Consider the following 13,232-nt stretch of genomic DNA (forward strand, 5'->3'; position numbering starts at 1 on the left):
TTACACAGTAAATGCAAAAAGAAAAGGAGTACTTGTGGCACCTTAGAGACTAATAAATTTATTTGAGCATAAGCTTTCGTGAGCTACAGCTCACTTAATCGAATGCAGTTTATTGCATCTCTTTGCAGTTTATCTTAGTCTTTCAATTCTAATAAGTGTCAAAATACACTTGCACAAATGTAGTATGGTTTTCATTTTTTATTTTATTCTTATGACTATGAATTTCCTTTTATTTTGTTTGTTGTAGGATTATCCATATGGAATAATTGGCTGAATATTTCCCCTTGATAATTCACCTGGTTAGAAAGGGATTTTGATGTATGACTACCTACTGTTACTAAGTATTTGTTAATCCTTTTTTCAAAAATATTTGCCTGGCCGCTACAGTTGCTCAAATTGCCATGCTTTTTTAGAAGGAATAATACCTATTGATAGTTCCTATCTATGCAAGTCTGAAACCTGCACTTTTGTATTCACAGCTTGCATGATATAAAATTTAGAGATTGCTTGTCAAACTGTCAGCTGAGTTTCCTAGGAAACTCACTAAGGATATTTATAAAACTACAGATAGACATATTAATAGATAGAAAGAATAATGTCAGGCGATGATTATTTTTTTTATTTCTCCAGTCCATTTTAACATGCTTTAAGTCAACAATGAACTAACCCAGTTTACTTATAGAGGCTTGATGACCTTTTCGTCAATCTTGCCCCCCTTCTGCATCCCAGTTTAAAAATAAATAAATAAAATTGCAGATTGTTCCATGTCAAGATACGTTAAAAATTGTGTTATAAAGTGCTAAGTGTACAGAAGAAACTAAATACTCTGTTATGCCAATTATAAATCAGAATTACTCATAAATTAAAAAATGGGTTTGTGAAGTTATAAATCTAATTGAACTGTGTACAGTGTGTTATAGTTTCATGACACACATGAAAGCCTACATGTTTCATTTCAATGCAGATTTACGTAGAACACTTATTGCAGGCTTGACAAAAATATTGAATGAATGTTTGTCAAGAATATGCACAAGTAGAGGATTTGTCAATTCTGTAGATACAAAAATACAGTAGAAATTCATTCTGTTTACTTAGCTTTACATATTATGTAGGTTGTACCTGTACAAAGAGGAAAAAATGATTATATCATCAACTTTTGCTGGTTTTCTATTGCATTTTCATTATTCAGATATTGCTGATAAAAGGATTAATAAGGTGGAGTGAATTCTCAACTTTTAAGCATATCAAATCTGAATTTTGCATCTTGTATCTTTACTATTCTATGATGTACACCTGAAAAATGTAAATTCCAACAAGAGGCAATGAATAGAAGTACTTGGGGGAATGTAGAAATTAATGTTCTATGGAAAGCAATTTTAGAAAAAGAGATCAAGTTAATGTATTTAATGTTGTGATGGAAGGGGAGCCTGTGTGTTTAGTAAGATGATGTCAGCTCCATATCTCCTCATTTCTGAAATCCATTACGTGTACAAGTAGTGCATTTATTTGGTTGTCAAAGCTATAATCTAATATTGTGGTAATTAACCAAGTAGGTAATTTATATGCAGGTTATTCAAGAATTATTTTTCTCTCTGCAAAAATAATATTGGGTGTTTGTTTTGGGGTTTTTTTTACATTTGAGAAAACCGTACAAATGTTCAGTTATAAAAAACGTAAACCATGGGAAATTTGCTAGTACTAAACTAAAAGGTTAATATACTGTGAAGACACTGAGATTATGCCAAACTCTAGTAGTAACAAATATTGACTTATTAGATACTAATGATATGATTGATGTTTGATAAAGTAAGATGATGATGATGATCACTGTACAATGCTGTATTTTTTTCAGTACAGATCACTGTAGCTAGTTTCACTAAAGCACAAACTATACTGCTGGGTTTTTGCCCAAAATATTTGATATTTTTAATGTACATATCATTTAAAAATAACCTCATGATCATGGAGTTCCCTGATGATTATATCTCAGTTATCTACAGTTATGGCAGTGGAAAACAAAAAAAATTACTGCAAGTAATTTTTTATTATACACACAGGCACACACACACACATACACACACTGTATCTTTCATTCTCTTTAAATTTGTCTTCATGGCAAAGTACTGTACAAATAGGGTTTGGAAGGGTATTTTTGCAACCAGAAAGTATGTGAAGCCATCTGTTTGAGTCACTCTGAAAGTCAGGAGTTCAACATGTTTTCGTATTCCCCACTGTAATTAAATAAATTCCACAGGCATATCCTTAAAAATGAGAAAACCCTTAAAAATGAGACCCTTAAAAATGAGAAAAATGGGGGGGAAACTTCCTAATTCAGGGAGATATCTTGGTAACGATAACTTTATACCCTGAGGTGGATTCACTGAGAGAGCATGTGCACCAAAAAACAATCCAGAAATTCAGAACAGATTCTAAGTCATTCAGGCAATCCCTGAAAATGAGACATCTAGGCTCAAACAAGTAAACAAACAAACAAAAAATTCCAAAAAACCTGGGAAAGAGACCCACATTTTAATTAATCCCAGGCACTTTAAAAAAAATTAATTTCCTTACTTATGTTATACTAACCCCTTACAGTAGATTATTAAAATTAATATTATTTTAAATAGGTTTTGTTTATAAAACAAAACAAACTCTTCTCCCCATTTTTTTAACCAAATCCTAAATTTTAGGTTTGAACAAGTTGACAATGTTCTTGTGGCATAGATGCATTATCTCATATGAGGAAGTGTGGATTTAAACCAACATTTTAATGTAATGCAGTTTTACGAAATTCATATTTATTTTGATCCCATTTGCCTTGTTTGTGGGTATTGCCTGATGGTAAGTATAAAGCATAATATTGCAACACAGACTGGGTAAATGGTGTGTTGCAGACAGAAAATATATACTTGATCAAAGTAAGTAAATTGTTAGGCCTTAACCTTGAACCCATCTTTTTATAAGTGCTGCAATCTAAAATTGAAAAGGTAACAGAGATTGTAGAGTTCACGATTTTCTAAGTGTGTTTTTTCTGTGTGTGTTTTATTCTAGCTTTTTGGAAAGAATTGACAGCGTCAGTATGGTTGACTATACACCCACAGACCAGGTGAGTGAAACTGAAGAGGTAGTGTGTGAACTAGGGTACATATTCTTGAAAGTTAGTAATTTCTGTTGTAATATAATTTCCTTTGCTGGGAGAGACTAGAACCACATTTTACGTGAATTCTTTATGTAAACATTACTTTCATCACAGCTGATTTTGATGTTTCATAGAAATATGGCAAACCACATAATTCTTGAATCCAGTGCAGTACTTCAGCCAGCTCTCTAAGGAGATAGTGAAATATTCCATTTCAAAATATGTTCAGAGAGTCCTTTCAGTGGAACCAACTAGATTAATACAATCAGTTCTGTTGTTGACTCCTATGATCCATCTGTTCTTCCTCCCTACTTCCCATTCTGTCTCCCCCAAACCACAGCATTCGGCACTAACTGAGAAATCCCGGGCTTTCCTGGGCAGGTCTCCATATGTAAAAGAAATATTTAATTTCTACTGTGGTGGTGGCAAACAGGAGAGCGGTGACGCACTGGGGACTCTGCCTTCTGCATGTGGCAGAACCAGAGCTCTGTGGTAGCTACCTACACTAGAGTGTAGGAGGAAGCAACTCTGGTGGAAGCATATCTAATGACTTTGCACTGCAGATCCACTACGCCATAAACATGCTAGAAGGGGAAGGATTTCTATTTTTCTTCCCCTTTGCCTCCAACCAACACCTGTGTCCCATAGGTAATGCCTTCTAACTTTTATTTAAGCTTTGTTTGTGGGACTATAGGTTGGACTCTAGTTTCATGTTGGGACACAGATGCATCATATGGATTTATTATATCATTTATACCACTGGGAAACTAGAACAAATTTGTTGCTTATTCACTTGGAATTTGGGGTTAAAGAATATGTGTATGTGCATTTAAATTTTAAAACTTTATATTTCAGGATCAGTCTTCAGAGTGACCTTCCTTCCCTATAGCTACTGAAAGTTATGTTAGGCAGGCCGCTCATATTTTTAAATTGTTTCATTATATTTTGTTATGGCACCCAGAGGCCTTCTGGCACGGGTACCAAAAATTTGCCTGTCAATCACATACTCCTCTTGCCTATGCCTTGATGCTATGTCCATTCAGCCCTCCAATGATGTAAGCTAAAGTATTTATATAGTTTTATTATTCGTATTATTGTAGCACCTACAGGTCCCAACTGATAGGAGGGGCCCCATTGAGATAGGTCTTACATACACATAGTAAAAGAGTGTCCTGCTTTGGAAAGCTCGCAGCTTAAATAGGCATAGGAAGGGAGATAGAAAGTATTGTCTCATTTTACAGTTGGGTAACTGAGGCACAGAGAGATTAATGGACTTACCAAAGGTCACACAGGAAGTCTATGGCAGAGCGAGGAATGGAATCCAGGTCTCCTGTGGTTAAGGGCCTTAACCACAAGATTATCCAAATGCTCCAAGAGATATGCGGCAGTGCAAAGGAATTATAACTAAGGCTAAGATTTTTGTCATGGTTATTTTTAGTAAAAGTCACGGACAGGTCACAGGCAATAAATAAAAATTCATGGAAGCCGTGACCTGTCTGTGGCTTTGCTGCTGCGGCTCCATGGTTTCCCCTGCCACCGTGGTGATTGGGAGCTGTGGGGTTCCCCCTCGGCCCGCAGCAGCTGGAAGCTGCAGGGTGGCAATATTTCCCCAAAAGAAAACGGGACACCCCCAGCCACTCACCTGAGGTTCCCCCCTCCCCTCTGCACGAGGCTGTTTCCCGTTGCTGAAACCCTGAGGAGGCCCCCTCAGGAGTCTGTAACCTGTCACTGGAACCCTGCCAGGGCCCCGTTGGCTACTAGTTCCAGAGTCCCGCAGCCCCTGGGGCTGAAGCAGAGAATGTCAGGGGAGGTCTCTGGAAATCACGGATTCTGTGACTTCCATGACCTCCGTGACATAAACAGAGCCTTAATTATAACTATAGTGTTTGTAAACAATATTCACAAGGCAAAAGTCATACAGCAGAATGAATACAAATTAGAAATGGAATATGCAAACAACAGGTTACTAAACCTATCTGAGAAGATGATGACTTTGCAGCTGGAAGGTGGTTTCAGAGCAGGTTAGCCTTCATAAGACTTAAAGACTCATTCCTAGAATCATGACCTGACTTCTGCCTCAAGCTTCCTCGTGCAACTGGGAAGAAATAGGCAAAGAGGGAGCCTCACTCTTTGGTTTCACCATCTCCTTAGGCCCATTCGTTCCTCTAGAGCCTTTCTGCACACTATGCTGTCATTCTTGATGCCTTTATTATAGCTGGAGTTGGTAGGGACTCCTATGTTTAGGTTGCCTAATGCTTGCTAGTATATAAAGTAGAAAGTTATGTTCCGGGGTTTTTTTTTATTTGAGCGGTTCTCACACCTCCATTGTTTGCGGAAGGCCTTTGATATTTGGAAGGGAGAAAGGCTTTCTTTGGGCAAGACAAGTGTCTTTATCCCCTGAAATTTCACTCAGGTTTTTCTGAGAGATAATTTATAAAAATCATCATTTCTCTTCTATTACTTGCATTCCTCAGGAAAATGTTGGCAGCTGCTCTACTGGGAAGTGTCTGGTAACTAGGGCTGCGAGTCTGTCACGGAGGTCACAGAAGACATGGATTCCGTGACCTCTGTGACTTCTGCAGTGGCCGGTGTTGGCTCAGGGGCTGCCTTGAGGGGTTGGCGGGTGCGGGGGGGAGGGCTCCAGAGCTCCCACTGGCATAGCCCTGAAGCTCTTAGGTAGAGGAAGGGCCGGGGGCTGGGTCCGCATGCTGCCCATGCCCGTAGGCCGCACCCCCTGCAGTTCATGGCCAATGGGAGCGGCGCAACTGGTGTTTGTGGTGGGAGCAGCACGTGGAGCATTCTGGCCCCTCCGCCACCTAGCAGCTGCAGGGACATGCGGAGCCGGTTAGGGAACCCCTGTCAGCCCCACCAACACCCCCACACCCCCAGCACCATCGGGGTCCCAGGCCACATGCTGCTGCCTGGACACCTCCCCCAGCATCCATGGTGCCCCCAGACTGCCCCCCCCCCCCCCCCGAGCAGGTTAGTTAGGGGTATATAGTAAAAGTCACTGACGGGTCACAGGCTGTGAATTTTTTTGTTTACTGCCCGTGGCTGTCCATGACTTTTACTAAAAATACCCATGACTAAAACATAGCCTTACTGATAACTACTCAGAGCACCTGTAGTGGTGGCTGTTGGAGGGGAGAGAAAGAGACCAGGTTGGGCTCCCCTCTCCAGACTCAGTACACAGCCCCAGTCGCCCATTTCCCTCCCCTCTCCAGCTTGTAGAAGTACAAGTGGGCTTGAAGCTCTCTTAACTCATAAGGTGATGGGGAGTGAGAGAGCTGGGCCAGGCTTGCTCCAACCAGTCCCTGGCCACAGCAACTCATGCCATCTTCCTAGGGCAGCACATGGGACAGGAGTTCTCCCGACTCCTAGGCAGGAAGAAGAGAAGGAGAGAGAGGTAGACCAGGCTTCTTCCCACCTCTGAGAAAACCGCCATCTTCTGCTGCCAGCTACTGTATTTAGTTTTGTAGCTCAAGTCATAGCAGTCTGGGCTGCAGTATTGGAAGGTTCAGGGTTCAAACCCTGATGATAAGGATAAGGTTGTACAGTTGTTCTTCGAGTGCTGTCCCTGGGGTTTCTCACTTCAGGTTATGGTGCATCCCAGTGCCGTTGATTGAAGATTTTTGGTAACAGTGCCTGGTTGGGCCGCACATGCACAGCAGATGTATCACGGTCGTTGGAGTCTCAGGCAGCGCGCATGTGACCCGCGCCCCTCAGTTCCTTCTCAACTGTCCTCAGCTGAAGATGGAGCTCGGAACTGTGCGACATCTTCTCCTCTTCATATAGTTAAATAGATAGAAATACCTGTTAGATATTCCCAGTTCTAGTATAGTTAGTTAGATAGTTGTTAGCAGCAAAAAAAAAAAAAAAAAATTAAAAAACTCATTTCAGTTCTCCCCCTTGTTCGTGTCTCCCTCAGGGACACAAAAACTTTCCTTAGAAATGCCAGGCTCCCCTGGCTTCAAGAGATGTGGCTCCTGTCATGAAGCAATGACAATGTCCGACAGGCACTCTCAGTGCATGAGGTGCCTTGGTGAAGCACACATACCGTCTAAGTGCATTCATTGGAACAACCTCAAGGCAAGAACCTGTTGTGACTGGGATCTCCATCTTAAGATGATTCTTATGGAGCAGTTGCTCCAACCAAGATCTGACAAGGATGACCAAAAGTCCACCATAACCATTGGCACCTCAGCAATTCTTAACCCAAAAGGACATTACTGTGGCATCCATGTCACAATCTCCTCTCCTTGGCACCGACCGCTCACCAATTATTACTCAACCCACATCTCCCACGGCACCATCGATGTTCAGCAACAGCGCAAATGAGGAGCAGGACAAAGGAGTCTTCTCCCCACACCACTCCCCCATACTTCATAGAAGGGGAACTGGGGGCTCACTAAAACCAAAGGACTATCACAGGCAACCACCTTACCCATGGTATGGACAGTCTTGGATGTGCCCTCCCATGGGTTTTCCCAGGCAGTGGCCTCTGTGGGACCCATGGACAGCATACAAGGCCCACTACACACAAACCTCTTCACCACCAAGAGGAGAATTATGCTCTCCACTGACATCTCTGCTATCTACAACATTGGTGGCCTCAGAAGAGACGACCAAAGAACTACAGGAGGAAACAGGTACCAAGGACGTGCCCGCATATAACTCCTCCTCTTCCCCCCGACGAGGCCATCTGCCGCCTCCTCCAACGCTGGCAGACAATTTCAAGCAATTCCAGGAATTGTTTAAAAGAATAGGCATTAGCCAGGACATTCCCCTAGAGGAGGTCCAGGAGAACCAGCACAAGTTGCTGAAGATACTACAGCCGTCCTCTACTGCAAATATCGCCATCCCCATAAATGAGGCGATTCTAGAGACGGCGGAGACAGTATGGCAGACACCAGCCACTGCTTTCCTCCCCACTCTCCCCCGACGTGCAAAAGGGCAGACAGGAAATATTATGTGTCTGCAAAAGGCATGGATTTTCTTTTTTCCTACCTGCAACCAAATTCTCTTGTGGTGGAAGCTGCAAATTATAGGGACAAACAAACACAACACAGGTCAACACCACAGGATAAAGACCACAAACGCTGGACCTTTTGGGCCCTAAAGGTATACACCTCTTCCACCTTGCAATTTCGTATTGCCAATTACAGCACTCTCCTGGCAAAATATGATCACAATAATTATGCCAAACTCTTCGAATTTACCACTGACCTCCCTGAGGACAAGAAGGCACAACTCAAGACCATACTTGTTGAAGGACAGCTGGTCTCGAGAACTGTCTTACAAGCAGCCCTGGACATGGCCAATAAAGCCACCCGTACCACTGCCATGGCTATCGTCATGTGTAGAGCTTCCTGGTTCTCGTCCTTGGATGTACCAGGGAACTGCAATTGAAGATAAAGGATCTACCTTTTGACAAGGACAACTATTCTCTGCCAAAACAGATGAAGTTCTCCACACTATGAAGGACTCACATGCGACCTTACGCACGCTCGGCATATACACTCTGCCTCAGAAGAGGAAGAGATACCAGCCCTACCAATTCATCCATATACCTGCCCCCACCCAGACCATATGACGTGGGTAAACAAAGGAACAGACCACCTTGGTGCCGGCAGGCACAACCACAGCAATCAGCAGCTCAACCCACTGGAAACAAACCGCAGTTTTGAAGGTTTGGTCGCGGGTTTGAATGACCTCCCCATGACACCAGTGCCTATCTGCCCATTTGGCCACTGCCTGCGACATTTTTACCAGGCATGGGAGCACATCGCTCAAGACCGCTGGGTCTTAGAAATAGTGCAATTCCATCCCCTTTACTTCTTGCTCCACTACCCTCCTGCCTCCCTGTCCCTCTTCAGGGACCCGTCTCATGAGCAGTTTCTAAGGCTGGAGGTAGATCATCTCCAGCTGGGTGCCGTGGAACCAGTACTGACACAATACAGTGGGAAGGGTTTTTTTCACACTACTTCCTGACCCAGAAGAAAAGTGGGGGATGGCGCCCGATACTAGACCTCAGAAAACTCAACAAATTTGCATGCTCCCAAAAATCCAAGATGGTCACCTTAGGCACAATAATCCCAGCGCTGGAGCAAGGGGACTGGTTTTCAGCCCTCAACCGACAAGACGCATACTTTCACATCACTATACACCCAGCTCACAGACGATACCTCCAATTCATGGTGGGACACAATCATTTGCAATACAGAGTGCTCCCATTCAGACTGTCCACCACATTGAGAGTCTTCTCCAAAACCCTTGCAGTAGTTGCGGCATATCAATGCAAACAAGGGATCATATTTTTCCCATACCTGGACGATTGTCTCCTCAAAGGATGCATGTTCACAGAGACAGAAACAAGCACGCAACTCACCATCCATCTCTTCCAAAAACTGGGACTTCAACTGAATGTGCAGAAGTCAACATTAGTACCCACACAGCAGTTAGACTTCATCCGGGCACACCTTGACTCAGTTCAAGCCAGAGCTTTTCACCCCATACTAGATATCTGGCTATAAAACATCTGGTAGACAACGTCTCCATATGCCTGCAAATTGAGGCAAGGACCTGCTTACAACTATTAGGACACATGGCCGCCACCACATTCATGGTAAAGCATGCCAGACTACATATGCAGTTTCTCCAAGGCTGGCTGAGTTCAGTGTACAGATCCACCAAATATAGCCTGAAAAAGCTTGTTACACCACCTCCCAAGGTCGTAGAATCCCTACAGCGGTGGACCAAACCAGAAAACCTGTGTGCGGGTATTCCCTTCCAACAAACACCACCGTCAATCATGATCACAACAGATGCCTCCCTCCTGGTCTGGGGGGCACAACAGGATCACCACACAAGGCAGGTGGTCACCACCAGAGACATGCCTACACATAAACTTACTGGAACTCAGAGCGGTGAGAAAGCCTGCCTTCATTTCTTGCCTCTAATAAGAAATGAATCAATAAGAGCGATGACAGATAATGTAGTGTGCGTGTTTTACATCAACAGACAAGGGGAGACTCGTTCTCATTCCCTCTGCACTGAGGCCATGAGGCACCACATCGACATCTCAGCTTCCTACCTCCCGGGATGTCAAAATACCACGTCCAGCACATTAAGCAGACACTTTTCTCAGGAGCACGAGTGGGAATTGAACCATATGGTCTTACAGCAGTTCTTCTACCAATGGGGATTCCCCTCTGACGGCCTATTCACCACAGCACAAAACCACAAATACCCACTGTTCTGTTCCATGGTGGGACTCAGTTCCTGATCTCTGGGGGATGCTTTCCGACTCAGTTGGGCCAATACAGTTATGTACGCATTCCCCCCCATACCTCTGATACACAGAGTCCTACGCAAAATTAGGGACAAAAAGGCCAGGATCATCATGATTGCTCCAGCGTGGCCTAGACAGACCTGGTACCCTTAGCTTCTGCATGTCAGTTTGTCCTCCACGGATCCTCCCGATGAGACCAGACCTCCTGTCACAGGCCAATGGCCACATCATCCATGCGCAACCGGAGAGGCTCCATCTGAAGGTGTGGCTGCTGCATGGTTCCACTTACACGAGTTAACCTGTTCAGAACAAGTCAAACACGTGTTACTGAACAGCAGACATGAATCCACGCACAAGACCTACCTACAAAAATGGAAACGCTTTTCCACATGGAGACTTGACAAACGCCTCACTCCCTGCACTATGCCCTTACCCATTGTGCTAGACTATTTTCTAGAGCTCAAGAACTCAGGCCTATCCCTAAGCTCTATCAGAGTCCATCTCGAGGCAGTTAACGCCTTCCATGACAAAATTGATGGGTTCTTGACATTTATACATCTAATCATGAAACGCTTCTTAGTTGGGCTCCTGAACCTTTACCCCAAAGTACACTCTCCCACATCCACATGGGATCTGAATCCAGTCCTCAAGGGACTCATGATACCCACATTTGAGCCACTTGTCACCTGCTCCTTACAACACATGTCAATGAAGGTGGCATTCTTAGTGGCCATCACATCCGCTAGATAAGGTCACACTTCGACCCCATCCAAAATTCCTCCCCAAAGTAGCATCTACCTTCCATATCAACCAACCTATTCATCTCCCTACATTCTACCCTAAACCACACAAAACCTCACAAGAGGCTTCATTGCACACCGTGGATGTTAGGAGGGCTATAACCTTCTACTTAAACAGAACAAAACCTTTTCATAAATCCCCAAGACTGTTCATTTCAACAACAGAATGATCCGAAGGTACTGCTTTATCCAAACAATGCCTTTCCAACTGGATATCCAATTGCATCTGCCTGTGTTATCAAACACACAACATACAACTCCCTACTGGGATTAGATCCCATTCTATTAGGGCCATGGCAACATTTATGGTATCCCTAGACAATGTACCCATTGTGGAAATTTGCAAAACCACCACATGGGCATCAGAGCATACCTTTGCTAACCACTATGCCATCACTCAAGACTCTAGGGCAAATGCCATACTAGGCCTCACAGTCCTCTCTACTACTACAATGCACATAACTCCAAAGTCCCCCCGACCATAATGGGTACTGCTCTACATTCACCTGAAGTGGAGCACCCACAGGGACAACACTCGAAGAAGAGAAGGTTACTCACCTTGTGCAGTAACTGAGGTTCTTTGAGATGTGGGTCCCTGGGGGTACTCCACTACCCCACCCCTCTCCCCTCCACTTCGGAGGGCACTACGAGGACTCTACGGTAGAGAAGGAACCAAGGGGTGCAGGCCGTGCGCACGCTGACCAAGACTCCAACGGCCGCAAGACAGCTGCTGCACACATGCGGCCTCACCAGGCACTGCTACCAAAAATCTCCGATCAACAGTGCCGGAACACACCGTTACCTGAAGTGAAACACCCATAGGGACTCACATCTCGAAGAACTTCAGTTACTGCGCAAGGTGAGTTAACTTCTCTTGCACACAGTAGAATTTTAAAGTATTTTTCCTTTAAAAAAAAAAAAACCCTAGGAAATTATGTTAAAAACTATGTTAAGAATATTATTTATGTTTTAAAGTTAAGTAGTACTCAAAAGATAGGAAATGCCAGGTTTGCAGCTGTGCATATAACCTTAATTCTGCTCCTTTGTTAATTATGATACAATCTTTAATCACATTATCACATACTATTTTTCCCTAGGACTCATCTCATTCAGGGCATAAGGGGGCAGAATTAAGGTTGCATAAGCATCTGTAAATCTGGCATTCCCTAACTTGTGAGTGCTTGACTTTGCAACCTAACATTTTAAACTTATTTTTATATAATTTAAAATTCATTATCCATTTCACATGTGCAACTTTATACAATCATCAGTAACAGACTTCAGTACGTGTTTAGTGGACGAAAACATCCAACATCCCCCTGCTTCTACAAAATCAAGATTGTGGGCAGATCTAGTTATGTTATTTTATTTGCATACTGATGATGTGAATTTGCAGGTAAATGCTTATAAACAAGACAGATTTTACTTAGATGAAAATCCGTGTTGTTTATTTTAATTAAAAGGAGTATTCCATGCTTTTCAAATCAAAATAAGGGGGTAAAAATGTCATTCATCTGTGTCTATTTTCTTATTTCCAGGATCTATTAAGATGCAGAGTTTTGACATCAGGGATTTTTGAAACAAGATTTCAAGTAGATAAAGTAAATTTTCAGTAAGTGTATTAGCAACAATTTATGGTTATTGTACTTATTTTGAACCACTTGATTCAGATGTCCCTATCTCACACCTTTTATATTATAGCTATTGTAGGTCTTCCAACTTCTTTGTCTTTATAGGACGTAATGTAATTGGCTTTTACTCAAACGGAAAAGAGAGCTTAAAACTGTAGTAGTGTCCCCTAGTATCTCTCTATCTTAGGGTGTATCTGTGGTGGATGTTGCTTATTATTTCATTTCATGTTTATGTAACCTTGTCAATTTGCACAGTACTTTCTTTACTTTCTTTGGAGTTGATGCAGACTTCATTGGGAATATTTGCATCAGTAAGGGTTTGAAGAATTGGGCCCAAAGAAATAAGTTTGTTCTTGTTCTGAACAGCTGTA

General features: G+C 42.9%; 1 protein-coding gene across 5 annotated transcripts in view; it reads left to right on the forward strand.

Moving 5' to 3' along the window:
* The window catches only part of GNAL (G protein subunit alpha L), a 317,300-nt gene that overhangs the window by 285,298 nt on the left and 18,770 nt on the right, over nucleotides 1-13,232 (forward strand). For all 5 annotated transcript variants that reach the window (XM_073331612.2, XM_073331614.2, XM_073331613.2 and 2 more), the window contains 2 exons: nucleotides 3,052-3,106; nucleotides 12,769-12,842. In XM_073331612.2, coding sequence (XP_073187713.1) covers nucleotides 3,052-3,106; nucleotides 12,769-12,842 — 129 coding nt within the window. The remainder of the gene's footprint in view (nucleotides 1-3,051; nucleotides 3,107-12,768; nucleotides 12,843-13,232) is intronic.

This window comes from Lepidochelys kempii, chromosome 2 (assembly GCF_965140285.1).
Source record: "Lepidochelys kempii isolate rLepKem1 chromosome 2, rLepKem1.hap1, whole genome shotgun sequence".
Lineage (NCBI taxonomy): Eukaryota > Metazoa > Chordata > Testudines > Cheloniidae > Lepidochelys > Lepidochelys kempii.